Source organism: Odocoileus virginianus, chromosome 9 (assembly GCF_023699985.2).
Source record: "Odocoileus virginianus isolate 20LAN1187 ecotype Illinois chromosome 9, Ovbor_1.2, whole genome shotgun sequence".
Taxonomy (NCBI): Eukaryota; Metazoa; Chordata; class Mammalia; order Artiodactyla; family Cervidae; genus Odocoileus; species Odocoileus virginianus.
In genome coordinates this window covers 49,875,176-49,901,469 of record NC_069682.1, presented here as the reverse complement: position 1 = coordinate 49,901,469, position 26,294 = coordinate 49,875,176, and the positions used below count along the sequence as shown (strand labels likewise).

The 26,294-nt window shown below is 62.7% G+C and overlaps 2 protein-coding genes across 14 annotated transcripts; both read right to left on the bottom strand.

The window, feature by feature from the left end:
- Positions 1-3,205: 3,205 nt before the first annotated feature.
- Positions 3,206-14,366, bottom strand: UCKL1 (uridine-cytidine kinase 1 like 1). Of its 11 annotated transcripts, none has more exons than XM_020875343.2 (15): positions 14,217-14,366; positions 8,607-8,797; positions 8,266-8,372; positions 7,951-8,121; positions 7,772-7,843; positions 6,907-7,096; positions 6,726-6,787; positions 6,146-6,162; positions 4,490-4,588; positions 4,315-4,408; positions 4,165-4,227; positions 3,954-4,076; positions 3,694-3,801; positions 3,474-3,630; positions 3,206-3,384 (listed from the first exon to the last, which is right to left on the bottom strand). In XM_020875343.2, exons 1-15 carry the CDS (start codon positions 14,327-14,329, stop codon positions 3,305-3,307), a joined length of 1,647 nt encoding a protein of 548 aa, XP_020731002.1. In that variant the 5' UTR covers positions 14,330-14,366; the 3' UTR covers positions 3,206-3,304. The 11 variants fall into 11 exon arrangements, with proteins under 11 accessions (XP_020731002.1, XP_070328501.1, XP_070328503.1 ...); XM_070472400.1 differs by lacking the exon at positions 6,146-6,162 and adding an exon at positions 5,129-5,148; XM_070472402.1 differs by having other exon boundaries at positions 8,607-8,794.
- Positions 14,367-14,581: 215 nt separating this feature from the next.
- ZNF512B (zinc finger protein 512B) lies at positions 14,582-25,234 on the bottom strand. Of its 3 annotated transcripts, none has more exons than XM_070472395.1 (18): positions 25,100-25,234; positions 24,451-24,529; positions 23,064-23,189; positions 22,641-22,783; positions 22,253-22,381; positions 21,483-22,159; positions 21,153-21,379; positions 20,968-21,039; positions 20,728-20,874; positions 20,440-20,564; positions 20,276-20,368; positions 19,984-20,082; positions 19,733-19,903; positions 19,345-19,539; positions 19,099-19,200; positions 18,755-18,817; positions 18,171-18,269; positions 14,582-17,950 (listed from the first exon to the last, which is right to left on the bottom strand). In XM_070472395.1, the coding sequence occupies exons 3-18, from the start codon at positions 23,185-23,187 to the stop codon at positions 17,705-17,707; spliced, it is 2,712 nt and encodes a 903-aa protein (XP_070328496.1). In that variant the 5' UTR covers positions 23,188-23,189; positions 24,451-24,529; positions 25,100-25,234; the 3' UTR covers positions 14,582-17,704. The 3 variants fall into 3 exon arrangements, with proteins under 3 accessions (XP_070328496.1, XP_070328497.1, XP_070328498.1); XM_070472396.1 differs by having other exon boundaries at positions 24,451-24,484; XM_070472397.1 differs by lacking the exons at positions 22,641-22,783; positions 25,100-25,234 and having other exon boundaries at positions 24,451-24,821.
- Positions 25,235-26,294: the final 1,060 nt, after the last annotated feature.

The following is a 26,294-nucleotide window of genomic DNA, read 5'->3' as shown; positions in this document are numbered from 1 at the left end:
CGCGTGAAGCGCTTTATTTCAGGAACCCAAGCGGCAGCCGCAGACGAAGGCCCCGCGACGGGCCAGCGGTTCCGGGAGTTCTCCTGGTTCAAGGAAACCCGGCAACAACTCGGTAAGACGCGACCCGGAGGGGAGCGCGGGCCACGTGGGCGCCGGGGGCCGGACGCGCCCGCAGTCACCTGCCTTCTTGGAGTAGCGTCTCCCGTGTCGGTCGGGCTCGGGGCCCCGAGGACCCCGCGCGGCCCATCCCGGCGGGAAGACCCCATCGCTATGCGGTAACCCCTGTCCCTGGCGCGACCGGTCACCCATCCTCTCCAAGTCCTGAGGACTGGGCTTCCACGGTCTCAGGGAGGCCCCCTGCTCAAGCTCCCCAGAACTTCGGGGGGGCCCGAGGCAGCACCCGCGGCGCCCTGGACCGCGGCTCCTTCCAGTCCTCTCTTTCCTTCCGGGAGCGCGGTCCCCAGCAGGCCCGTGCCGCGATTCTCGGCTCGCACTGGTACTAGGGGGCGTGGTGGCGGTTGGGGAGGGTCCAAGCCAGCGCCAGGCCCACCCCCAGACGCGTGACGCCGGGGCAGTTTTCGGCCCCCAGTTGGAAGCCAGCTTCGCCCGGGAACTAGGCCCACCCACCTGTCCGCCGCCCCAGCGGATGTATCCTCGCTCTGCTCGCCAGGGCTCCCAACTCGGGCCCTCCTCGGGGTCACACACCTGGGAACCCCGCGAACACCGTTGCTATTGCCCTTTTCTCACCCTTCTAAGTACAGCTAAAACCCACCTGCTGCCCCCTGCCCTGTTCTTTCAGAAGTGAATCCACGGCCCCTTCCCTTCCTGCCCCTGCCCCAGCTCTCAGCTTGACATTGGAGGGTCTGGAAGTCTCCCAGCACCGAGCAGCCTGTCCTGCAGCGTCTCTGGCTGCCTCGTGCAGGGGCTCAGCCCTGAAACATGCACAAACGACACTTCCTGGGACTCACCCTGGGGCACCTAGGACTGTATCGAGCCAAAGCCGGGACACTGGCATCTGGCTGTTTCTTCTTGACTCCTGGTGTCCCAGCCGAGAACTGAGACACTCTGATGGGTGGAGTCCTTCCCCAGATAGTACCCACCTTTCTGCTGGAGTCCATGTGCCCCTTGCTGCTGCTGGGGAGGGGACGGCACCTCGCGGGCTGACGAACCTGAGATTGTCCCTGGATGCTCACCATTCTCAGGTTGGACAGTCCTGAAGGCACTGCCCAGGTGGCTGATGGGGCTTCCGCAGGCACAGTACTCTTTGGGGTTCCTCACCCTGTGTCCCAGGAGCCTCTGGACAAGTGAGGGGTGGGGGTGGGGGGGGCTCAGGGTCTGTCCTGGCCCAGGCTCTGAGGTTCTCTCCAGGCTGCAGGCCCACCCTCAGCTACTCCCCAGGTTCATCCCCCACCCCCTGACCTCTGCTGGGCCCCCAGCAGCCCAGGTGCCCAGAGTGCAACACAAGGGGCCACTCATCAGTCCCAGCTGGCACACAGCTGGAGCGGTTTGCCTGGGGGTGGGCTTCTCTGGCCCCAGCAGCACCACCCAGCTTCTCCCCACGCTGGAAGCCCCCAATGGTTCCAGTCCTGGACCTTGAACTCTGGTGCTGTTTCTGGGACTGGGAGGCTCCCTGAGGCTGGAGGAATTGCCCCTTTCTCCCAGCGGCACCCCAAAGACCCTTCATCAGGGCTGTTTGGAAGGTAGCCACTTCTGCCACCCCTTGGGGTCCTGGCAGGATGTGGCCCAAGAACCCCCCTAAGCTGTGACCTTGCCTCCGGGAGATGTCTCTGGTGAGGGACCCTTAGTCTGAGGGGGTGGGGCTTGGTCTTAGGACATACTGACTCTGGAGAAGTGGGAGTTCTGTCCCACACACAGGCTGGTGGCTGAGTGGGGTGGGGGCCCTGAGCTACATCTCACACATGTGTGTCTGGGGCCATGTGCTCTTTGCACACACATGAGCAGGTTTGGCTTTAATATCTTCTCTGGAAGCTGGTTAGCCTCTAGCCGGACTCGGGGGCCCCTCCTGGGATGACCTAGTTCCTGCCCAGCTCATCAACTGTCTGCCTCATTTCTTACCTGGGAAGAGCTTGCCGGATAGAAGGGCATCTTTGCCTCCTTGCCTGTCAGCACTTGAGCAGGGCCAGGCCTGCTGCAGGCTCCAGGTACAAGAGCACAGGATGAATGAGTGAACAAATCTGGACCTGGAGACAGGGCTGGAGCAGGGGGCTGTCCACTCACCAGGTTGTGGGGGAGAGGTCCCTCCTGCCGACCTCAGGGCTGTGCCGCTCCTCTGACCCTGTGCCTGGCCACCTCTGGACCAAGCTCCCGCCTTTATCTGCTGCCCTTCGCTTGGCCCCCACCCAGAGACTTCCTGTCCCCGCCCCACAACTAGCTTTTCCATGACATGGCCTTTGTGTGTGTGTGGGGGGGGGACCAAGAGAGACCTGGAGGGCAGGAAAGAGTGAGACCAGGCCGTGAAGTGGAGGGGACGTCTGTGTGGGGGCTTCTGACAGCCCACCTGTTGCAACTGGGAATCCGCCTCAGGTTTGTGAGCCAGGCAGGCCTGCTCTCTGGCAGGTGCCCTAGCCCAAAAACAGTGAAGGCAGGGCCGGACGTGGTTTCTGGCCCTGAGCAGTGTGGCCAGCTTGCTGACACACCGGCGTCTCCCCTGCAAGTGGGGCCCCTGTGGCCAGCACTAGCTCCTCACTCCTTCCTACAGCCACCCGCACACCAGTCTCCTCCCCCACACTAGCTCCCCCCGCTGTGGTACAAATATGCGGGGGTTGGCGGGGAGTGACTGTGGAGGGAGTGACTGTGGAGGCTGCTGACACCTTTAAGACCCAGAGCCCTAGGTCCAGGCCAGGTGGCCACCAAGGGCCTGTCTAGCAGGGCCAGGAGCTGCAGGTCCAGCTCTGCCCTGTTCTAAATGTAGCTGAGCCTGGACATGACGAAAGTCAAGTACAAGACCAGGACCCCTTGTCCTGCAGGGGCTGGGGGCGGGAGGAGGCAGGGCCCTGACCAGAACCTAGTGGAGGGCAGGCTTCCTTGGTCTGTCTGCTCCATGGGGGCCTCACAACTTGAGGACTGGGGCAGCCCTGGGGCCCGCTTCCCAAGCCAGGTCCAGGTGGGACAACAGTCCTGGGCCCTGCTCGTTGACTGCGGCTTCCTTTTCCTAAAGCTTTATTTTATAAAATGTTTAGACAAGTTACAAGGGTAACACTTTTTTTTAATTAAAATAAATTAACATCTCTATTCTGAGCCTCAGGAGAGACAGGGAGGCGGGGGGAGTTGGGGCGGGTGGTGGCTACCCAGTGGAGCCCCCTTCTTCATCGTCGCTCCCATCAGGGACGGCGTCGGTCCCAAAGTAGCGGTCACCAAAGTTCCCTAGGGGAAAAAGCAGGTCCTTGTGGTGGGGTCTCAGGCCCACCTGCCCCCCACCCCGCAGCGCCACTGAGGCGGCCAGACAGCCTCACCGATGCCAGGGATGATGCGGAAGAGGTCGTTGACACGCTTGTCTACTGCTGTGGTGATGATTCTAACGCGTGGGAAGGCGTAGGCCACCGAGTGGACACCCATCTCCGCCATAAGCAGCGATAGCAGGAAGATCTTGTCCTCGGGCACATCATGGTCCTGCGGGGCGAGGGGCTGAGTTGCGGCCCTGGACCCACCCCCACACCCCCACCCCCCACTCACCAGCAGCACCCGCACAGCCATCATGGCCGCCGCGCCCGTGGACACCGTGCAGTCCATCAGGATCACGTGGTCGTCACTGATGTCCTTGGGGAGCCGCAGGTAGTGGAGCTGCAGGAGGCCCCAGGGTCAGGGGGTCCCCGAAGGCTGCACCAGGGCTCTCCGGGACTCCACCCCCATGCCCTTCTTGGGCTCCACCTGTACCCCGCCCCCCCCCCGTGGTTCCACCCTCTCCCCCCCCCTCACTCCCAGGGGTCCCTCACCTCGGGCTCCCCAGTGAGCTGGTTGGTCTGGATGAGGATGGTGCCAATGCGCACGTCCTTGCATACGGCCCGCAGTGCAGGCTCCATGGTCTCGCCGGCCCGCAGGATGGACACGCCTGTGATCTGGGGGACGAGGTTGAGCTGGTCAGACCCTGCCTCCCCGCCACCCCAGTTTCCACCCATCTCCCACTGCAGGCTAGGCCCCTGGTACCTGCTTCCCGGCATAGCACTTGCCCGCGTAGTCCTGACCCTGTGGGGTCTGCACCACGCAGTCCTGTGCAGGGCGGGATGGGGACGTGAGTGTGAGGAGCCTCTCCTCCCCTTCCCTGCTACCCAGCCTCCCCCACCCCTGTCCTCAGACCTGGAAAGGCAAGAAGGAGAGTGCGTGCTCGATGAGCAGCCGCATCAGCCTCTTAGAGTAGAAGATGAACTCGTCCCTGCTGGTTTCCCGGTCTCTGCAGGTGGCGGTCATTCGCCGGGTTAGGGAAGGGCAGCTCGCCCGCCCGCTGTGCCCTGAGGAGGGGGGGAGAGCTCACCTGATGATGGTGTGCATGCCCCGCACCTGCGGCGTGCTCTTGAGGACACTAAGCGTTCTGGGAAGGGGGTGGCACTGGTGCGCCGAGGCCAGAGCCGCCCTGAGGACACAAACCAATTGGGAACTCAAGGAGGGCATTTCCCCCAGAGCCCTACCCTCCCGCTGCAGACTGGTGGGGTGGTGGTGCGCACCTCAGTGTGCCGGGTGGGGGCTATCCTCCCAGTAGTTGATCTGGAGGTAGGCCCCCATTCCCGGATGCCCTCCCCCATAACAGCCAGGCAAGGGTTAAAGGACTCGGTGGAAGGCAGAGCAGCTGACCGTTAGGCAGGAAGCAGGGGATGCGGGCAAGCCTCCCTCCCCGCTCCAGGTCCTGGCAGACGAATCTCTGCCTCCAAGCTGGGCACCTGGTCCCCAACCTCTGGACCTTCCAGGGGAAACAGCCGAGCTTTGAGGCCAAGCCCCGCCTAAGTTTCCCCAAGGTGATGCGCGGCCCCCTCGGGAGAGGGGCAGAGCTGGCTTCGCAGCTCCTGCTGCCCCAGCCTGGAGCGGAGAGGGGCGGGGCCTGCGGGGCGGGGCGGGGCCTGCGGGCGCCGGCACACAGCTCGCGGGCAGCACCACGGCCAGAGCACTCTGTCCTCACAGATCCCAGCGCAGCTTCCTCTGCCCGCCAGGTGAAGAGGCGAAGAGTAGGTCAGGGAGGGAACAGGGCAGGAAACCCCAGGGTTTACAAAGAGGAAAAGAAGAAAAAGAAAAGACCACTTAGCGGCAGCACCGTGGTCCCCGCAGCCACCAGCTGGCCTGGGGAAGAGCAGGAGGCTGGGGGAGGGGGGAGGCGGGGTGGTGGCAGGAAGACCCCGCAGCTCGCGCCCCTGGGCCTGCGAGCACCCGCAAGTCCACAGCAGACGGTCCTGCAGGTCCCTTCCACCCAAGGCAGACACGCTTCCTGGAAACTTTTATGTCTCTGAACCAAGGCTTCCGCCGGAGCCCTGGGCTGGGTGAGAGGCAAGCGGAGACTGATGCGTGGGCAGGAAGCTGGAGGCCGGCGACCAGCCTGGAGGCATTTCCAACGCAGCTGGAGCTCGGGGCTCCGTCTGGTGCTTACTGGCTCTGCGGCTACTGCGTAGGGACAGGGCACCACCCTCCGCCTTGTGGGCGGGAAGGGCACTCGGCCCAGAACTCCTGAGGGCTCCACCTGGCCTCCAGTGCCGGGGTGGGGGGGGTGGGGGGGGGGCGGGGGGGCGGTGGCTCACTACCTCTTAGGGGAGTAAACTGGCTTCTTGGCTTAAGCAGAGAAGGGGCAGACCCAGGCCCTTGGCTGCAGGACAGACTGGTGGCACTGCCCTGGGGCCCAGGAGTGCTATAGCTCAGGATAGCTGCGCCCTGGAGTCGGACCCGATACAACCAGCCCCAAGTCAGATAAAAGCCTCCAGAGAAGTCAGGGTACTATGTGATGTCGGGCAGGCCCTTTGACCTCTCTGGGCCTGAATTACCTGGCAAGGGCAGGTAGAAGCAGTGTAGGGGCCACCACACCACCCTTCTGTGCCTGGGGCAGAGCCACCAGAGGGTGGGCATGGTGGGAGGGGACAGCCCAGACTCCGAGCTCCCTGTGGATGTTGGAAATGCCTCCATCTGCGCAGACAGGTGTGGGAACTCTTACCTGACACTGAGCTCACGCTGCAGCAGTGACAAGGAGACACAAGGGAATGGGTGTCAGAGACGGCAGCACTGCTCACCTCAAAGTCACAGGACGGTATGGCCTGTTGCCACCGCATGCCTCAGCCAGCCAGGCCACCCCCACCCAAGAGCAGACACACCACAGCCCCAGAGGGGAGGGTCCTAAGGGCTGCCTGTCATGGGAGAGGGTCAGCTTCCTGTGGTCTGACATGGGTACTTCTGGGTGGGATGTCAGAGCCAGGATCCTTGGAGCTCTGTTCCGCAAGCCTCAAGCACCCCACTGTGAAGCCAACCTCAGGGGTGGGTGGCCCCCATGGACAGCCTGTGGTGTGTGACCTTCTAGGATTCTTCGGACAAGGGACTCGGTGCCAAAACCCCAGTCACCCAGAAGGGCTGGAAGGGATCAGCTGTACCCATCTCTGCAAGCCCCATGCTCCCTCAGGGAGCCCAGCTGCCCCTGGCCAGTAAATATGGGGCTGTTTGGGCAGGTGGCCCTGGGTGGTGGCAGCAGGGGCCGGCTGGTGGGGCTGCGGGGTGTGGGAGCAGGGCCAGCTGTGGCTCACCTCCTCCAACTGGCTATGCACGTGCTGCACAATCAGGTCGATGGCCACTGTGTTCCCGCTCCCTGGGTGTGAAGGGGGAGGGTGAGGTCCTGCCCCCACTCTTAAGGGGAGCAGGAGGGAGGATAAGGTCTGGCTGTGCCCCCCATCACCGCCTCCCTGCCAGATGGGCCTGCAGGCTGACCCCGGGGCACCACGATGTCCGCCACACGCATGGTGGGTTGGATATACTGGTCGAAGGCGGGCTTCACAAACTTATTGTACTGCTTGATGACGCCCTCGATGTCCCGGCCCCGCTCGCTGATGTCACGGCGCAGTCGCCGCACAAGGCGTATGTCAGAGTCTGTGTCCACAAAGATCTTCATGTCCAGGAGCTATGGGGGGGTGGGGACAGTGAGCAGCTGAGGGCCAACACTGGCAGGGTAGCAAAGGCCACGGGGGATGGCCTCCGGCAGAGACTCTGGTCTGGATGTGGGCCCAGGAGTGGACCAGTTCCCCAGGGCTCCTTTGGGGTCTGGATGGTGTGGGTGCAGGGGCAGGGTGTGGTGTGTGTGCCTGAATGTGTGTCTGGTGTGCATCATGTGTGGAGTGTGTGTGTGTATGTACGGCAGGCAGTGGGGTTCCCAGGGCCTGAGCACACTCACACACAGGACCAGCACAAGCAGCAAGGCCTAGGGCAGAGCCAACCATGGATAGACCTCGCTCAGGGCAGGGAAGGAGCCATCCGCAGCCTGAATGGAGGGTGTCACATGTGGGGCAGCTGCCCAGAGCCTCCCAGGGGACAGGATGCCCTTGCAGACAGTGCCCACATGGGAGGCTAGTTCCCTCCCAGGTAAGAACACACGTGCACACACACACAAGTGAATCTACCCCCACAAATGTGGCTGTGACCTTGGCAGCCATGTGACGCAAAGGGCTGGGTGAGATTCAGGAGACAAGGCAGCTCACCCAACCCTGGGCCTCAGCACAGTAAGGGAACTGGGATGGAAGCATGTTTAAGGGCAGTCCTGCAGGAGGACCCGGGTCATCTGCCTGGAGCCTGTCCTCACCTCCAGCAGTGTCTTGTCAGCAAAGGCCATGATTCCCTCGAAGATGATGACATTTGCACCATACAATGTTTTCTGCAAAGGAACAGAGTGTGTGGAAGCAAAGCGGCCCAGGGCCCTGGCATCAGCCCAGATAGCCAAGCCCCTGGCATCAGCCCAGCATAGCCAAGCCCGCGGCCTACCCAGTCCTTCTTCCGACTGTGGGTGGTGAAGTCATAGATGGGCACCTTGACACTCTTGCCCTGCTTCAGCTTCTTGAGCGTGGAGATGATGAGGTCGAAGTCAAAGGCATCTGGGTGGTCAAAGTTGAAGTTGTTGTGGGCAGCCTGCTCCTGCTGCTGCCTGGTGAGCACCTGCGGTGGGGGGAGGGGAGGAGCTGGGAGGAGGGGCAGCTGCAGGCTCAGACCCCTAGAGAGGGTGGCGGGTGGGGGGGTGGGGTGGGGAGGTGGCGGTCCAAGAACCTCCCAGAGGCAGCCTGCACCACAGGGCACCCGCACCTTATAGAAGGAGTCCATGGACAGCAAGACCACCCAGGGCACATCCAGGGCCTCAATGATCATTCTGGCCACGGTGGTCTTCCCGGAGGCACTGCCACCTCCCAGACCTGTAGGTGGGGTGGAGACCTTGAGCACAGTGGCCCAGCCCAGCTCACAGATGAGTCCCAGTGGTGCCTGCCACTCCCACACAGCCTCTTCTGACCTGGACCGAGGGGCCCAAGCAGGCCTAGTCACAAGACACCAGCGCAGGCATTGGACACTGAGGTGGGTCCCACCCCTCTACTTGGGGGTCCCACCAGATGGTGGCTTTGGCTCACCCTTCCCGCCACGGCCATGCTCACCAATGGCAAAGGCCTCCTTGGACTGGGTACCATGCTCATTGTACCACGGCGGCCGCCCTGCTGTGTAGATGGTGCGCTTGCTCGTGCGCAGGAGGGGCGGCTCAGACTTGCACTGGCTGGTGGTGCGCTTCCTTGGCGAGCGCCCCGCGCCCACAGGTGGGAGCAGCCTGTCCAGGGACTCCGCGTTGCTGCTGTGGGGGAGGGGGACACAGTCGTCTTGGCCCAGGGCCATCAGCGCCCGGTCACCCCACATCAGGCCTGGTGTGACTAGTCCACATGGTGCCCCCATGCACGCACATAGGCATGGTGAAAGTGAGCAGACTTGTGTAGGGGCACAGCACACTCGGCTGCAGCCCATCCATCCAGGGGACAGCGGGGGACACCAGGGGAGCACTGTCCCGGCCCAGCTCTTCCTCCCACGTGGACTGGGCATCAGGGAGATGGGAAGTGGTCATGCCAAGGACAGTCAAGACCCATCAAGGACTGTGTTCTTTCCCCCGACACACTCGGGGCAGCCCTCTCCTTTTGTGAGATCCAATCCCTGCCATCCTTCAGGGCACAGAGGGAGGGGCTACAGAGAGAGAGAATGGAGCAGGAGGGAGACCCAGGGCACCGTGCCAAGTACAGGGAAGAGGGTGGAGGCCCCCAAAGGCTGCATTTGAGGTGGGGTGGAAACCCGAACTGGGGGAGGGAGGCAGACCCCACTGGTGCCTGCTCCAGCGAGCAGAGCTGTGCTGACTTCTCAGCAGGTTTATACCCCAAAGGGGCACGGACGTGATGCTTGGCTCAAGGCCCCAAGGCCTGAGGGGACAGCAGGGGAGGCTCAGGTTGTCAGCCTACCCGAGCGGCCAGACGGGAGACAGAGTCTCGGACTCAGAGCCCCGTGTGAAGGTGGCCCGAGGCACAGGACCAGCTTAGGGAGAAGGCACTTCCAGTCACTGCCTGAGAGGGAAAGTGGACTGCTCACAGCGTCAGCTTGCAGACCCACCCCACAGACACCGAAAACAGGCTGACAATCCAGGCAGGGAACCAGGGTGCTCCAGACAACCTAGGTAGGACATGTCCACCTCCAGCCGGAGCCCCAGTGATGGATGTTGCTCAGATACGGGTCAAAGCCTGAGAAGGAGCCATACACTGAGGGTGTCCTCAGGTGAGAAGGCAGCGTGCCATGAGCCTCAGAGGCCAGCACACGCCTGTCAGGGGGAAGCACAGACCAGCCTCGGCAACCAGGATCAGGAGCAAGGACTTCAGGCAAGTGTTTTATAAGCACATGCCCCTTTGTGATCAAAAACCAAACCAACCCTTGGTCTGTCCCCGAAGCTGGCCATCACTGCTATGGCCTGCTGTCATGGCCAGGACAGGGCGCTGTGAAACTGGCCTTGGGGAGATGTCCCCAGGAGTGCAGGGCTGTCTGGCTCACTTCAGGATAACCTAGCATTCCCCTGGCGTTCTCAGCTGTGTGGCTCCCAGTGCACCCAGTGTTGCCAAGAGGCAGGAGGACAGCGTCTGTGCACACGTGTGTGTAGGGGGGGGGGAGGCCAGGGGAGGAATTAGCTCAGGGCTAACACGTGACAAGTCACACCAGTGGCTTCCAGGGCACAGAGGGCCCTGTCAGCACAACTGAAGCAGCTGAGAACCATCAGCTGGATGTGACAGGAGGTGCAGCGTTGTCCCAGGGGACACAGAGCGCCAGGCTGCCTTGGTGCTCTGTCATCTGGACGGCGTGGGTGCGGAGCAAGCCCGGGTTCCCTGGCCTCTGCCCCCAGTGTCACCTCTGCGGCTCTGAGGAAGCAATTACGACGCGTCTGTGGAGCTGAGCACAGACCACACAGCAGGACACCCAGGTGACGGGGAAGGGCCGGTTTGCCCGGCGTCACACTCCACCAACCTGGGCGTCTCCAGACCCTGGTCGGAGGGCACTGCTGGCCATTCCACTAGCTGCACTTGGCCCCCAGCAGTGAGCACAGGGCCTTGGGGCTCAAACATAGCTGCCCCCCACCTGCAAGCAACCCCCAGGCCCTGGAGGTGACCTGTGGCCGGTAGCTGGGGAGAGGAGCTCCATATGCCCCCAGAGAAAAACAAGTCCAGTCTGTGCCTTCTGCTTGGAAAGGAAACACCAACACAGAAAACTGGGTTTGCAGAGGAGCAGAGCCTCTCTGCCCCAACAGACCAGCCATCGTGCCGAGCGGGCTCTGGGACAGACAGGCTGCCTTGCGGGACCGGCGCGGGACAGGAGGTCTGGGCAAGTGCTACTCCCATCCCCCCACTTTTCCCTCCAAGCTGGGGCCCCAGCAGGAGCATCACTCCTCTCGGGGACTAACCCGCATCCCACTGAGGTGACGATCACCACCACCACCACAGCTCCCGAGGCCTGCGGTGCTGACAGCCTGGGAGGGATGCCTTCTCAGGGAAGAGCTGAAGATAAGCAGGGGTGACCTTGCCAGAAAGCCACCCACCAAGGGCTGGCAATGGGTCTGAACAGCATCTGGCCCGCAGCCAGGTCAGGCCCCACCACCTCCCCAAGTGCCGGGCTCTCTGTTCACTGCACCCTCCAGAGCAGGCCTCTCCCCTCTTTGGCAAGAGAACAACCTCTGATTTGGAAAGTCATACAAGGCCTCACCTGCCTGCTCTCAGATGCCAGGGTGCTGCCATCCGCAAGGACTAAAGGCAATGCCAACCCAAAGGATTACAAACCATAATGGACACAGGTCAGCAGATAACTGAGAGCCCCACGCAAAGCTGACATCTGCAGGTGGCAGGCCTGCCTGGCTGCCTGGCCTGTCTGCCCTGGTGTCCACCAGACAGCGCACGGGGCTGGGGGGTAGCCGAGACACAGTGAAGACAGGAATCCTCACCAGAAGACGGCAGGCCTACCACTCACCTGCCTTCTGCTCCGAGGGTCCAGCACCCTGACACCCGGATGCCAGGGTAAGCTGGGGGGCTGCTCATGGCCAGGACACGAGGGAGACCGGGATGGGAGGATGACCCCAGTTCTGTGCAGGGATGTCGCTGCACTGCCTCTTAGGCTCCCAGCAGTCCCCCAGGACAGCTCAGGAGCCCCTTGAACTGCCTCTCCATGGGTGGGCAACACAACCAGTGAAGAGCTGCAGTGAGGTCCGAGCCCTGGCTGGCAGAGGCTGCCCACTGGGAGTCGGGGGGCCAACAGGTGAGAGGCCCCAGGAGAAGCAACAGCACTCACCACCAGCCTCAGGGGCCGAGGCCACAGGCATAAGAGGATCACCAGCTTGGGGCTGTGCACTGGCCTGATATTAATAGCACTGACCCTGCCGAGGAGAACAGCCAGGCAGACTCAGGCCAGCATCGGGGTGAGCTGCCCCTCCTGTGCTCAGGCTGGCATGCTGCCCGGCCAGGGCTGGCTGAGGAACCCCATCCGGAACACTCTGGAGAAAGTCCCAGACCCCACCTCCCAGGGGCTGCAGGGCCCACGGCCCCCAACCCCAAAACAGGGAAAGCAAAGGTGTCTTTAGCCTGAGCTATCAGCACGGAGCTGAGCTGAGCGCCCCACCCCTGCCCCAGGTGCCTCCTGAAAGCATAAACAACCTGAAACTCTACCCCCCTGAGGCCTCCTCCAAGAATAACTGCCCGCCCCTCCCCCTGCAGGAAGGCTCCAGCACATCCCTCAAGGCCACTATCAGTGCTCAGTGCTTAACTAGGGTCACAGCCACGCCCCAGTCCAGCAGCAGGAGGAAGAGCAGGCCCTCTGGTGTGTGGCTGCAGTATTCACTCACATCTCAGGTCCCCAGCCTCCTCCCTGTGATTAATCCAGTCCATACACCAGTTTTACTCTGCTTCATGGCTCAGAGGAAGCCCCTTCTGTGCACCACCTTGGGGTAACAGGTCTGCCCCCACCCACCTGGAGCTGCTCCCTCCGGCCCCCACCCTACCCGCCCTGCTCAGTCTCAGGGCTGCGGAGGAGGCCCTGAGCCCCAACCTGCTTTAGGAGAGTTTCCTGGGCGAGTGAGTAAAAGGAAGTCAGAGGAGGCGGGAGTAGCTGGCCCACTGGGGCCTGGTCTGGGGGTAGGTGGCCCAGACAAGCTCAGGAACAGAAGTCAGGGCAGACAGAACTGGGGCAGGGGGGATGCAGTCCTGAAGGGGTGCAGTAGGCTCCAGGGACTTGCAGTTGCCCACCCCACCCACTGGGAATCCCCCTACAGGACCCCCTCCTTCCCGCTGCTTTGAGCAAGTAGGCCAGCTTCTTTCCACTAGCCCAGTGGCAGCCTCCAGACCTGTGTCCACCTGGACCCCACCAGGAGAGAGCCCAAAGGGTGCTCACTCATCCACCAGCACCTCTAGTACAAAGGGAAAGTCGGTCCCTTCCGGAAGGCCAGGCGCACAAGAAGCCTTCATGCAGACTGCAGAAGGCAAAGTGGACCAGAGGTCAGGCGAGAGCCTCAGTGCGGAGGCACCTGCACAGACACCCAGACAAGGAAGGGAGGCAGCTCTGGTACCTTCACCGTGGGGTTGGGGGGCGGGGGGTGTACAGGGGCTGCTTGGGGAGGGGATCACGTACTTGAGGAATATCCCATAGAAGGCAGGGTGTAATGAGAAATTCCCCCAGATGTCCAGAAGCTCCAGGGCCACTCCATGGGGCTCTGTGGGAGAATGTGCTGGTCTCTGCTTACTGCCCACGGGCCCTGGCTCCCCCTGCTGTCCCCCCGGAACCACGCTCTTAGGAAGAAGACCACTGTCACCCTGGCCCTGCTGGGGCACCTAGGTCCACTACTCAGTCTGTGCACCAGGCAGGGCCGCCAGCCGCTGCCAAACGATGTCTGCAGAGGGCGCTCTTCTCAAGAGCTTATCTGGTCTCCAACACATCAGATTCTCTGGAACTAACAAGTGTCACAGATTCAGATCCCTCCTCTTCCACCCTGTCTTCCGAGCCAGGATCTCAATCACTGCTCACCAGGAGGCCGTGAGCCTGGAGGGACACCAGAGGCTCCTTCAGGCGCAGGGGGCCTGAGACCCTCTCCCTTCTTGCCCAGCAGCTCTGCTGGCAGTGACCAGTCCTGAGCAGTCCAAGCCATGGCACTTTGGCACTTTCCAGACAGACCGCCAGGCTAAAAAGTTTTTCTTTGGACCCAGCCTGTGGCCAGCGCTGGGTCAGGCGGGGAGAGGTGGGTGGGGCGGTGTTCAGACCCGGAAATGAAGAGCCAGCCCTCCCGTGAGCACTGCTCTGCCTTCTGGGTCCGGGCCCCAGAGGCTGTGAGCGGGGGCTGCCTCCCCAGCCATAACGTCCCCACCTGCAAAGTCCCCAGAGCCGCGACCGTCCGGGTGCCTAGGCGGAAACTGAAAGGCACCGTGCCCTGCACCACCCAGCATCACGACCTCTGGCCTCAGCTGGGAGGCCGACTCTGTACGGGTCCCAGAACGAACTGACCACCTGGGAGCATCCGGCGGGCTAATAGTTCAGCCCGGTGCTCGTAGGCCCGGCGCCGCATCGGCTCGGGACAGAACGAGCCCGCACATGGGCCCTGCCCGCGGCAGTCCGCGAGGGCCCTCCCCCGCCAGGCCACGGGGACTGTTGGCTGGTCCAGGCCCGGATCCCTGGGCCGCTCCTCCCACGGAACACGAGGGGCGCGCCGCGCCTACCGGTCCTCGCACGTGGTCTCGTTCTTCCCCTCCGGCCGGTCTGGCCCATCTCCAGCCGCGAGGGGCGGCGGCACGGGTCGGGGGGCGTCGGCTGAGGCCGGGGGCGCAGCCATGAGCTCGGGGGCCTCTCCGCGGGCGGGGTGGGGCGGGGCTTGGGGGGCGGGGCTTGGGGGACGGCCGCTCAGGATGTCGGGAGCTATGGTTCAAGGCCTGGCGCCGCGCGCCCTCCAGCGCGCTCCGCGGACTACAAGTCCCACCAGGCCGCGCGCGCCCCGCAAACTACACGCCTCACTAGGCCTTGCGGCGGGTGTGCAGGTAAGGACACCAGCCCACGCTTTACCACAAACTCGGCTGCACAAAACCGCTGGAAAAAAATCAATAAACATTTATTTGATACAGTCATTTTTAATACATACAGTTGATGGCCCGCCCCAAGCCACTCCTGGGACCTGGGCGGGGACGAGGACCAGGGACAGATGGTCACAAGGCGGGCAGGGCCCGAGCTCACTGTCAAAAACATCTTGCAAATAAACACTTTGTAGATAGAATATATATGTATATATATGGTTACAAGTGATAGCTGGAACCTCTCTCTCAAAATGCACTTAATACGGAGAACTGGCATTAAAAAACCCAAACCAAGAAACCCAAAGTACAGGCAGGAGGTGCTGGCTCCCCCAGATCCCCAGGTCTTCAGGACAGCTGCCTGGGACCCACGGAGGACAACACACAGGGATGGCCCTCCCCTCTGTGGGTCAGGGTGCACCCATTCTTTCCCTTCCAAACCAGAGGGACAGGAGGGGGCTATGGCCGGGAGGGCCATCAGTCACACCAGGGGACACTCATCTGCCCTTGCATGAGCAAAAAAAAGTGCATCCTATTTTGTGTGAAGTTTCGGTCCCTTGAGTCAACTCTTTCCTGTTCTCAGGGCAAGGGGGGTGGGCTGGGCCAGAGGTAGATCTTTAGAAAGGGACCTGGCATTGTGTGCCCTGGGCCTGGGGTCTCAGGCAGGGTCCATGCCCACCACACGGAGGGGGTTGTTTGCCACTGGGTCCTTCTCACTGAAGGTGTCAATCAAGGCTAGGTGACTACCTGGCTGCACTCCCACCAGAATGGGACATGGACAGATTCCACCAAGCCACCAAGGGCTCAACTGCAGTGGGAGGAGGGCTCTACAGACCAGCTTGTCACTGCCACCCACCAGCCAGAGCATGGATGAGCGGGGAGGGGAAGAGGAGAAAGGGGGTCCCCACCCAGCAGTCCCCACACCTTAAAGACAAAGAAGGGGGTTAAAGTGCTAAACATCAAGTTACCCAGGACCCCACTTCTTCCCACACGTCCGGTGAGGTTCCCACATCAGAGATCACACGTGGACGGCAGGGGTGACAGTGAAACTCATCCCCCAACCAAAACCAGCCCCCCCTCCCCAAGGGCCAAGTACCTGAGAGGCCGGCCAGGCGGCCATCCCCTGCGAAGGTGCTGAGGTCCAACCTCCTCCCATCGATGACAAGGACAAAGTGCAGGTGGGGCCCCACCAGTGCCTATTTCCTGGCACCCTCCCACAGCTGCCCCTCCAGTGGCTGCCCACCCACCTCTACCTCCACCAGCCATACACCAGCGACACACAGGAATACAGGAAGGAAAGCCCTCCTGCCTGAAGCTGTACTGCCTGCCTCAATGTTTGATGCTGGATTTCCTGCCCTTGTCCAGGCCTCTACCTGCCGATCAGATCAGGTGCGTGTGAGTAGGGGGAGTCCACATTTCCACATCCCCTCCCTAGCACACAGGCCAGGACTGCCCAGGGTCAGAGCACTCCGGCCAAGCGAAGAAGCTAGAGACAGGCAGTATAGCGCCTTGGCCCCCAAGCCTCCTGGCAGCCATCTCCCTGGTGCAGGGTGAGGACAGCTGAGCCCACACTGGACCCTCCTCTCCAGGGGTGGGATGGGGACAGGAGCCTGGGGGCAGGCATGCCCAGTTAGCACTGCCTCCCTGAGCAGGGGAGGGACCCCAGCCCAGCCCCCAGATCCACTGTCGGCACCAGGAAACCCTTAGCACCAAAATGTTAGATTGTGGTGAGTTTTTGTATAAAAAACAGAATTAAAAAAAAGGTTTGTTACTTGTCACAGCAACGAGACTGGCATCCACTACACCCAGGAGACACACGCACACAAGCAAATATCAAAATTCACATCATCCAGGATCGGCAAGGCCAAGCCCTCAGCCCACCCCCACCCCCCAGTAGAAAACAGCCTCCGTCCAAACCTACAGCTCTGAAACCCTCCCTGCCCCAGCAATGCCATGGCAGGAAGGTTTGGCTGCATCCTCAGTGCCCTGGACTCCACGTGACCCAACCTACAGACCTCGCTGTCTTCAGGGCACTGAAGGGAGCCAAGACAGAGCCCTGGCGCTGCCACCAACTTATGTGACCTCAGCCAAGTTCCCCCCTGGCCTTCAGCTCTCACATCAAAAGGCCACACAACCAGAAATGAAGGAGCAGGTAAAAAAGGAGGGAGGCTCCCACGGGAGCTTGGCCATGGGTCAACCCAGGCCAGCAGACAGGCTGCTTCCCACAGTGGTCACTACTTAAGCCAGGCCCCAGGTCCCCACTCCACAGGCCTGTGGGCCCCAGGTGACCCTGGAACCCAGCCTGGCCCTCCCTAAATCCATTGGGCTATGTGATCTAGGCCAGTAGCATTAGCGAAGCTGGAGGCTGAGGCCAGAGCTAGCATCACACAGCCCTTCAGCCCTGCTCAGCAGTTCTGCGATGGCAGAAGAGCCTCTGCTGGCCTCAAGCAGGGAGCACTACTAGAGACAGTGGAGCAAGACAGCCTCCCCCATCATGATGGACACAGGCCGGGGGGACAGGGGCCTGAGCACAGCAGGGGTTGCACAGCAAGGGAGGGTGGGCCTAGAGAGGTAGAGCGCAGAAGTGCAGGAACCAGAAGGCAGCGGGGCAGGGGTGGGGTGGGCCATCAGGTCAGCACGGTAGTTGTCGGACTTGGGGTCTGTCCTGGGAGGTAGCTGGGGGTGCTGGGGTTCCAGTGTCGGGTCAAGAGGCGAGGCCGCTCAGGTATCCTCATCAGCCCAGAACAACGGGCTACCCAGGGACCTCCTGAGCCTTGGGCTCAAAGCAGATGGGGCATGGAACTCATGTGCCAAGGGCCAGAAGGCCATCTGCCTACTCCACAGTGCCCGGCACCTGAAGCCCAGGCTATAGCCCTTCCCCCACCGCCCGTGATGGTCCCCCCAGACTATTGCACTCCCCAGCTGCCCAGCCCTCCCAGGGGCCCAAGCCCAGGGCATCCTGCGGCAGCCTGCATGGGAAGAGGCTGCCTTCAGGGAGGAGAGGGCTGCCCACCGCTGCTGGACAGACAAACAGGTGGGGTAGGGGTGGAGACCTGGAGGAAAGGAGGCTCTGGTGCCCCACCCCGGACACAGGGGCCGGGCCAGTGTGGGGACGGGCCCCACCCACCTGCCAGGCTCCAAGCTCACTTCTCGGGTGCCTTGCCGGCTCCCACCTTCCGGCCAGTGGAGCCCCGGGCCCCCTTGTCTCTGCCTGCTGGGGGCCAGTCGTCCTGGCGGGGAGGTGTCCCAGGGGCTGGCTCCTCAGAGGGCCGCTCTTTGGGCTTGCGGCCCCGCTTCTTCCCGCCGGCTGGACTCTTCTCTTTCCTGGGCACCGGGGAGTCCATGCCCTTGTGTCTGGGAGGTGGGTCTGCCGAAGTGCGGAACCAGTTCTGAGGAAAGAAGCAGCAGTGGAGACCCTGGGGTCTGGGATGCTGGAAGGCAGAACAGAGGGGCCCTAGGGTCTCGGCCACCCAAGTTTCCAGGGAAGCCACACTGAAGAGAAACCAGAAGCTTCCTCAACAGTGGCAACTTGCTCAAGCAAAGGCAACAAGAGCCATCATCCCAACCCCCTCCTCTGCCCCTCCACGGGGCCAGTCCATCCAGCCGCACCTCCGCGTGGGTCTTGAGGATGTGGTACTTGACGCCGCTCTCGGAGCTGAATTCCTTGGGACACAGCAGACAGCAGTACTTCCCCACCAGGTGGTCCCCCTGTAAGGCACACGGCAGTCCAACCCCCAGAGGTTGGCCCCCACCCTGGCCCTTGGAGGACCAGAAGTTCCCAGATGCAGCCGGGACCCCCGCACTTGTGAGGCCTGTCTGGATGGGTGCCCACTGGGTGGGCTTCACAGACCCACAAGGCTGCTGTGACAGGACCACCAAGGTGCCCTGGCTTCAGGGGAGCACAGCGAGGGTGGCAAGAGGCAGGTGCTCCAGGGAAGGGTCACAGCCCATTGCCGAGGGTGCCAGCCCCAAGCCTGGGTCGACCACCGACCTGTTATCAGCACAGATGAAGAGCCCATAAACAGGACCAACCACGACTGACTTACGGCTGGGCTGAGGCTGGGGGGGACAGTGTCCTGGGCTGTGCTGGCCCTGAACCCCAAAGGGCCAGGGGGACACACAGGATGTATGGGGCCCTGGGGAGCAGCTGGGAGCACCGAGCACATGGCTGAGGGGAGGGCCTGGGCACTGACCTTGCTGCAGCTGGCCAGGTGGGCCTTGAGGCCGGAGACGCTGGAGTAGATGGCTTCACAGCACTGGGGGTGGGAGGTGACCGTGGGGGTGGGCTCTCCAGCAGGAGCCCACTGACCACCATGCACCCCTTGCCCAGCCCAGGGGACCTGGGGCCCATCTGAGGCAGGTGGGTGGGTGTGATCCCAGGAGTCAGAGGGTGTGGCAGGCTAAGCTGCTAGGGCTGAGGTCAAGGCCTCTCTGCCTAAGAAATTCGGGCCACATGGACGTCTCCCCCCAAGGCCAGCCCTGGGCCCTCTGTCCTGAGTCCCAGAGCTCCCATGCCTGCCCAGCCTGCCCAGCTCACATCGTTGGGGCAGTTGACATGGCCTTTCTCCTTGACCTCATTCTTCCATGCCTCCAGCAGCTCGGGGTTCAGCACAGGAAGGCCCGGCCGTGTGTAGTTGAGCTACAGACACAGCAGTTGACAGAGTGAGCTGGAGGTGACCCAGACATGTCCCTCCACAGATGGGAGGTCTGCACCCAGGAGGCGGGTAGACTGCCCAAGTTTCTCCCGGGGGCCTTAGGCTCAGAGACAGGGAGGAGGACTCACCCGTGCAGTCTCAGGCACCAGGTCGTCCTTCATCCGCCGCTTGGTCCAGTCTCGGGCCAGCTCGTCCTCTGCGATCTCCTGCAGGTGGAACACAGCGACCTGGGCCGACGTGCGGCGGATACGGCCGCTGGGAGTCCGTTCCACACCCAGCGGGTCCTCAGCCTCAGGGGCCTTGTCGGAGGGATCCTCAGGGGGCTGTGGAGGGGGAGGCTGGGTGAGCTGGTGAGTCACATGGCATGTGTCACATAGAGAACACAAGAGGAAGCAGGCTGGGGACACAGATGCCCATCACAGGTTCATTCCCCTGACACACCAGTCCCCCAGGAGGAAAGAGGGAGCCCACAGGGCAGGTGCCTGAGGAACGAGTGCCCAGGCTGTGGCCACTCACCGGGGCTGTGTGCTCTGAGCGCACGTGGTAGTCATGGCCTGCTTTGGAGCGGTAGGGCTTGCCACAGTGGGTGCAGGGGAAGGATGGGGTCTCCACTTCGCAGGGTGGCTTTCCACAGCGTCGCTGATGGTACTGGTAGCCCATGAGACTAGAGAAGGCGGCCCCGCAGCCCTGGGGTCCCAGGGGGCAGGTGAGTGTGGCGAGCAGCCAGGCCACATCCACCTGGCATCCACACCCATGGGCCCACTCACCTCTTGGGGGCAGCGCAATCGGCCCATCTGCTTCAGCACCTTCCGCAGCCGCTCCCGCTCCTCCTGCTCGCTCCCCTCCGAGGCCTCGGCATCAGAGGGCTGAGGGGCAGGCCAGCCTCAGTGCCCCCGCCACCACGGGGCCCGCCCCTGCCCGGGGCCACGGACGTCCCTAGTCAGGCACGGGAGCCACTAAGCTGTGCTAGTGAGAGGCCAGTGGTCAGAGCTGGGCAGGTGGGGGGAAGGACCCGCGGCCAGTGGACAGCATGGACGGCAGCTGGGCCCGGGGGAATACCTTGGTGCTGTGCTCAGCCATGGTGTGGTAGTTGAGGCCGGCCTTGGACTTGAACTGCTTCCGGCAATGCTGACACTTCAGTGCATCCTGCAGCTGCAGACGGGCATGCTGGTGAGAGGTCGGTCCTGGGGTGCCTCCCCTCCTGAGCCAAGGGGCAGCCCTACCTTCTGACACACTTCCATGTGCTTCTTAAGCCCGACGAGGGTCTTGCGGGTGACCACATTGCAGGTGGGGCAGACAGCTTCCCCCCGTTCGTGGATGGCCCGTTGCCACTGCTCCTCAGGGCCACCTGCAGGGCAAGGCCAGGGCCTCAGGTGAGGGGCAGGAGCTCCCAGATGACCTTAACGCCAAGCACAGAACCCAAAGCCCACACTCAGTCCCCGTCCCCGTGGTTCAGGATCTGCCCCCATTGTCAAGACTTGGCCTGTGCCTCGCCACTCAGCAGCCCTTACCTGTGGCTGGGTGGGTCATAGGAGCCGGCACGTCTTTGCTGACAGTGCTGGTGGGGGCTGGCCCCTTCTTCCGCGTGTCCTCAGGGCCTGGACCCTCCTGTTTCTTGGCCCGATGGATGCGGGCTTTGTCTTCTGCCTTGGCCAGCCCTGTGTGCACAGGCAAGGAAGGTAGGTGTGGGCTGAGGGTGTGGCCACAGCACACGTCCGGCCCTGAGGATGCCTGGCTAGTCTAGGCCTCACCTTTGAGTCCAAAAGTCCCTGAGATGGACGGCTGCTCACCCGTAAACTTCTTGGGTGTTTTCTGTTTCCTTCCTACTCAGGAGAGAGAAAACAGAGGCCAAGACTCTGGTTAAATAATCATTGGTAAGCTCAGGCCGGCTGTCTGCTGGCCTCACCCTGGCCGCTGCCTCCCAATCCCATCTTACTGTGCTTTATGCGCTCTGCACCCTCCTCAGGCGGGGACCCGGGGCCTGGAGCCCTCGGCATCTCCTTGCCCCCTGAGGGCCTGCTGCCCAGAGAAAGGGGGCTGCTACTGGGGTCTGTGCTCAGCTGGAAGGCCGAGCTCTGCTCCGGGGTGGCCGGGCCGTATTCCCCGTTCTCTGGCCTCGCGTGCTTGGGCGGGATGGGGCAGGCGTCCAGGCCATCCGCAGTCCTGCAGGGAGCAGGGAGTAAAGACAGGAGGGCCTGCTCTGGGCCCTGTTACCCCTAGACTGCCCTGGGGACACCCAGTCCCAACCCAGCAGGAGCCCCCATACCTTTTCTTACCGCTGCTCCTCCCTGCAGCCCGAGGAGCTTTGTTCTCAGACTTGGTCAGCAGCACCACCTTGCAGGGTGGTGTATGTCTGCTGATGGCAATGGGCCTGCTGACCGTCACTGGCTTACTGACCACAATGGGCCTGCTGACTGTCACTGGCTTCGCAACTGGCACGGGTTTTGTAACTGTTACAAGCTTTGTCATCGGCACCGACTTGTTGATGGTCACTGGCTTGGTGACTGGCACCGGTTTGTTGACTGTCACTGGCTTGGCAATTGGTACAGATTTGGTGACTGGTATAGGCTTGTTGACTGGCATGGGCCTAGTGACCGGGACAGCTTTAGTGACCGGCACGGGCCTGCTGATCGTCACTGGTTTGGTGACTGGCACAGGTCGGCTGACTGTCACTGGTTTGGAGACTGGCATGGGCCGGCTGACTGTCACTGGCTTGCTGATGCCAATGGGCTTGCTGATAGTGACAGGTTTGCTTACTCCAATGGGCTTGCTAACCCCAACTGGCCGATTGACAGTGACTGGCCGGCTGACTGGCCCAGGCTTGGGGGCAGGCAGGGGTCGGTCCATGTGGTTCCAAATCCGGTGCTTCTCCAGCTGGGTCTTGGAGGTAAATGCAGCCTCACAGAAGGGGCAGGGAAAGGTCAGCCTTTCTGAGATGGCACCCTGGGTGGAGAGGGCAGACATGGACAGTCCCAAGCCAAGATCCAGGGCAGGGTGGGCCCCAGGCCTCCCCTTCCCCAGGCTGCAGTCCCTTACCCCTTGGCACCGCTGGTAGTGGTACTTGAGCCCGTAGATGCTGGGAAATTCCAGCCAGCACCCTGCGTTTGGACACTTTACCCTCGAGTGCGCCTTGAACTCGTCTTTCCATTGGTTCATCAGGGAGAGCTAGGCGTGGGAAAGGCCAGGCTGCTGACCCTGCAGTCAGCCAGGCCTCTACCGGCCAGCCCCAGACTCAGTACTGTCCCGAGGCCTGCAGGACCCCCACACGTGGTCCACTGTGCCCCGTCTCGAAGCCCTCGTGCACGGAGCAGCAGGCAGATGCGGGCAGATGGCTCAGTGCTAGACCCACAGCAGGCAAGCCCGGCAAGGCAGTGGGCTTCCAGGCACACCTCGCAAGAGCCCACCCAGCCCTCGGGGAGCTCACGGGAATGTCTCGGAGTGCCTGATTTTCGGCTTTTGGACGCCCCTTTTTCTTCCCTTCCGTCCTGTCGCCAGCTGGACTTTCCAGGTCAAAGCAGAGTGCGGCCTGGCTGGGCACCGTCTGCCCAGCCCGGACCACTGGCAGCCCTGCAGCACACGACACATCAAGGCTCAGAGAACGCATTCCCCACAGCCTTGTCTGCCAGCCGGAGGGCTGGTCCTGCCTGGAATGAGCCTCATGTCCCCTGCACTCACGGAGACAGGGAGGCAGGAGGCTGTGGTCCGCTTTGGTCAGGAACCCTGGGATCCGGCTGCCCCCTCCCCAGGAAGCCTCTCAGGAGGCCAGGCTGGGCACCCAGGAGCCTGACATCCGGGGAGGCCTACACCCAGCACTGGCTGCCCAGGACCACTAGCCGCCTCCTCTTACCCAGCTTTGGGGGCTCATGGAGCACAGGAAGTCGGACCTCGTTCCGGCTGCCATCCTTCCCAGGCCCGCTCCTGCTGGATCCTGGGACCCGGCGGCCTCCTCCAACACAAAAGGGATCGGTCATCTCTGCAGAGCAAGTGGACAGACCCGCCGGGCCCACTCAGGACCTGAAAATGGGCTGCCCTTGATCCCACCCCCAGACAGGCCCTCGCTCTAGCCTGAGGAAGGGGAGCCTGCTGGCCTGTGCTTTTAGTCACAAGGGAAAGGTTGGGGGTGGGGGGGATTAGTTCTGGTTTAGGGGAGGGGCTGCCCAGCTAAAGTCTCCCTGGATGGCCAGGAGACACCATCAGCTTGGAACAATCTCGCCCTGTCCTGAGACCCTCACCTGCTCCAGGGGGGTCCCTGTCTCCAGACACACCACCCCAGAGAACCCCAGGGAAGGGAGGCCAAGGACACCCCTCGGGGGCCAGTTATGACACCAGTGTGGCTGCGGGTCACAGCTGTGCTGGCCTGGCACCTAGGAACACCTTCCCCCACAGCCCCGCCCAGACCTAAGGCCATGCTTGGGACCTGTGCCTACACCGTTGCATTCTTCTCCCCAGGACACGGTCTAAACAGCCAAGGTGGGCGCTAAGGGCCCCTGCCCTCCCTAGCTGCACACATACCTTCTCCAGTCCCTGTGCCAGCAGAGCTGCCCTCCCAGAGCCTCTGCTCCACCTCGTTTCCAGCCGCAGCCCCTCCAACCAGATGGACACCTCATGCTGGACCCCTCCACCACTCCTCACCTGACTGGCCTCCTTGACTCCACCCTCAAGAAATGCTCTGTCTCCAACCTACAGGCCCACCAGCCCCACTCCAGAGACCACAGACTCTGAAAGCTGGGGCGACTCTGAGTCCAGCCCAGTGGGTCCTCCCACAGGGACTCTCAAGGCCACAGAAGATGGTAGGGCTGGGTGGGCAGGTGATCCCCCCCTGATGATTTCTAACTAACTTCTTTTTGTTTTTTTCAGGTCATGCCTCATGGCATGTGAGATCTTAGTTCCCCAACCAAGGATGGACCCTGAGTCCCCAGAGTTGGAAGTGTGAAGTCTTAACCATTGGACCACCAAGAATGTCCCCTCACTAACTTCTGTCAGAAGAAAACAGAAGGATCTGCAGTGCCCAGGAGGTCCAGAGGCCCTCTAGGCAGGCTGAGGTCAGAGATCAGGACAGTCACTATCCATGGCCACAGGGTGGCCTGTATCCAGGGCATGAGGGAGGCGGGTAAGGGTCCAGAGGGCTCTAAACAAACTTCTCTGGAAGTGCTCACACTGATGTTTCCAAGGAGACAACCCAACAGCAGTCACCCCAACCCCACAATGACCCCAGCAGCCAGTGGTGTGGGTACCTGCTGAGCCCGGCCTTTCCAGTCCTCCTCCAGCCTGGGTGAAGAATTCAGAGTTGGGTGGTCGGGGGCCAGAGCTGGCCTAGGAGGCAGAGACCCTCCTTCCATCCAAGGCCTGTGACTAGCGCTCCAGGAGAACGGGCTTCTACCCTCCCTGAGGAGCCAGCAGGGTCGCAGAGGTGGGACCCTCACTGGGGTGGAAAGGAGTGCCACGCGCTGACCGCAGGCGACGCTGGAGGCGGGACCGCCGTCCAGGCCGCTCAGCCCGGGACCCCGGCCTAGGCCCGGGCGCGCGGATGAGGCCGTCCAGGGGACGCACACCTGGAGACTGGCCACGCCACCCACCTGTCACCTGCGGCGGGTGCGGGCCGGGCCTGGCCCCGGAAGGGCCGATCCCGCGAGCCTGGGGGGGGGGGGGGGGGGGGCCCAAAGGCAGTGAACCAAAATGGCGACTTTTTCTGGAGAAGGAGGAGGCAGGGACGCGGCGCCAACGCCGGGCGCGGGGAGAGGCGCGGGGGTCCGGGCGCGGCGGGGGCGGCGGGCGGGGGCTCGGGGCCCGGCCCCCCCGATTTGAGCGCGGGGTCAGGGTCGGGGGCGCGGCCAGCGCGGGGGCCGCCCGGGGGCGCGGCCGAGGGCGCGGCGGGGCGCTTACCTGCGGCGCCCAGCAGGCCGGGGCCGGGCGCAGGCCGGGGCCGGGCCGGGCCGGGCCGGGGCGCTGGGCGAGGGGCGCAGGGTCCAGGCGGCGCAGGCTGCGCGCCGCGCTGCGCACATGCGCGCTCCCGCCCCTCCCACCTTTGACAGTTTTACTGTTGGGGGGGAGGGGGCGAACTCTCGCGGTATTCCTGCTGCTATTCCGCGACGGGAGAGACTGATCGGGGGAGGGGGCCTGTTCGGCCATTCCCTAGCCCCGCTGCCTGTCGGTCCCCTGCGTGGGCTGGGCCGCCAGGGCAAAGTGGCCAGTGACGCCTCCGTCCGGCTGGAGGCGGTTTTCAGACACTGGGGTAAACTGAGGCACGGTGGGGCGCTGGGTGCTGTCCTAAACCCAGCGCGCACGGATGGAAGCGATTAGGCATTTCTAAGACTTGGCCCGGGGAAGGTGTGGCCATGAAGGCCGGGCTCTTCTGGGACCTTGAACTCCTGGCCCCGGGGGCTTTGAGCCTGCCAAGCAGGATCCAGCCTCTTTTCCAATCAGCCCTGTAACCACGTCTGCCTGTGGCCACCCTCGGGAAATGGCCTGGCTCCTGGCAGTGCTGGAGCAGTTTGAGGCCTGTGGGCTTTCTTAGGGTTGCTGATCGTCCTCTTACTAATTTGGGGGGTGGTCCTAGACCAGCCACCAGTGCCTTGTTCCTCTGTGCCCCAGAACTGGGCCCTCCACGGGGCTGCTGGTATCAGATCTGGATGTGACAGGGCACCCACCTCACCGCGACTTGGAATGAATGAAGTGGAGTAGAGGAATCGTTTGGAACCGGAGGCACAAGGAGCTCCCTTTTCCCTGAGGCCCTTTCCACCTCCTCTGCTTGTCCACACTGGAGCAGGTGCGGCTGCACTTGTGGGCAGGGCACAAAGCTCATGGGCAGATGTGCATCCTATTCTCCCAGGGACCCTTTGAAGCTGTTTCTCTCAAGGCATGTCCACTCTGGGGCAGAGGCAGGGCAGAGCTCTCTGTTGAGGGGGTCAGTCAGTCCTTCCTTTGGAAATCAGAGCCAGAGAGGCCTGGGTGATCCCTCTTTAGTTCACTGTGCCCACCCCAGGGTCATGACCTGCAGGATTTTGGGAGGTAGTCAGTGTGTATGCCCTGAGGTGTGCCCAAGGCTATAGCTTTCCCCATGTAAGTCTGCATGTGTTGC

Excerpts from the sequence above, each read along its gene's own strand:
- UCKL1 (XM_020875342.2), bottom strand. The coding sequence starts at position 14,329 with ATGGCTGCGCCCCCGGCCTCAGCCGACGCCCCCCGACCCGTGCCGCCG. Across the intron at positions 8,798-14,216 it reads GAGACCACGTGCGAGGACCG|CAGCAACGCGGAGTCCCTGG; the intron begins GTAGGCGCGGCG and ends CCTCCCCCACAG. Across the intron at positions 3,802-3,953 it reads AGCTCACTGGGGAGCCCGAG|CTCCACTACCTGCGGCTCCC; the intron begins GTGAGGGACCCC and ends GGCCTCCTGCAG.
- ZNF512B (XM_070472395.1), bottom strand. The coding sequence starts at position 23,187 with ATGACCGATCCCTTTTGTGTTGGAGGAGGCCGCCGGGTCCCAGGATCC. Across the intron at positions 22,784-23,063 it reads CCATGAGCCCCCAAAGCTGG|GGCTGCCAGTGGTCCGGGCT; the intron begins GTAAGAGGAGGC and ends CGTGTGCTGCAG. Across the intron at positions 19,904-19,983 it reads GATTGCGCTGCCCCCAAGAG|GGCTGCGGGGCCGCCTTCTC; the intron begins GTGAGTGGGCCC and ends CTGGGACCCCAG.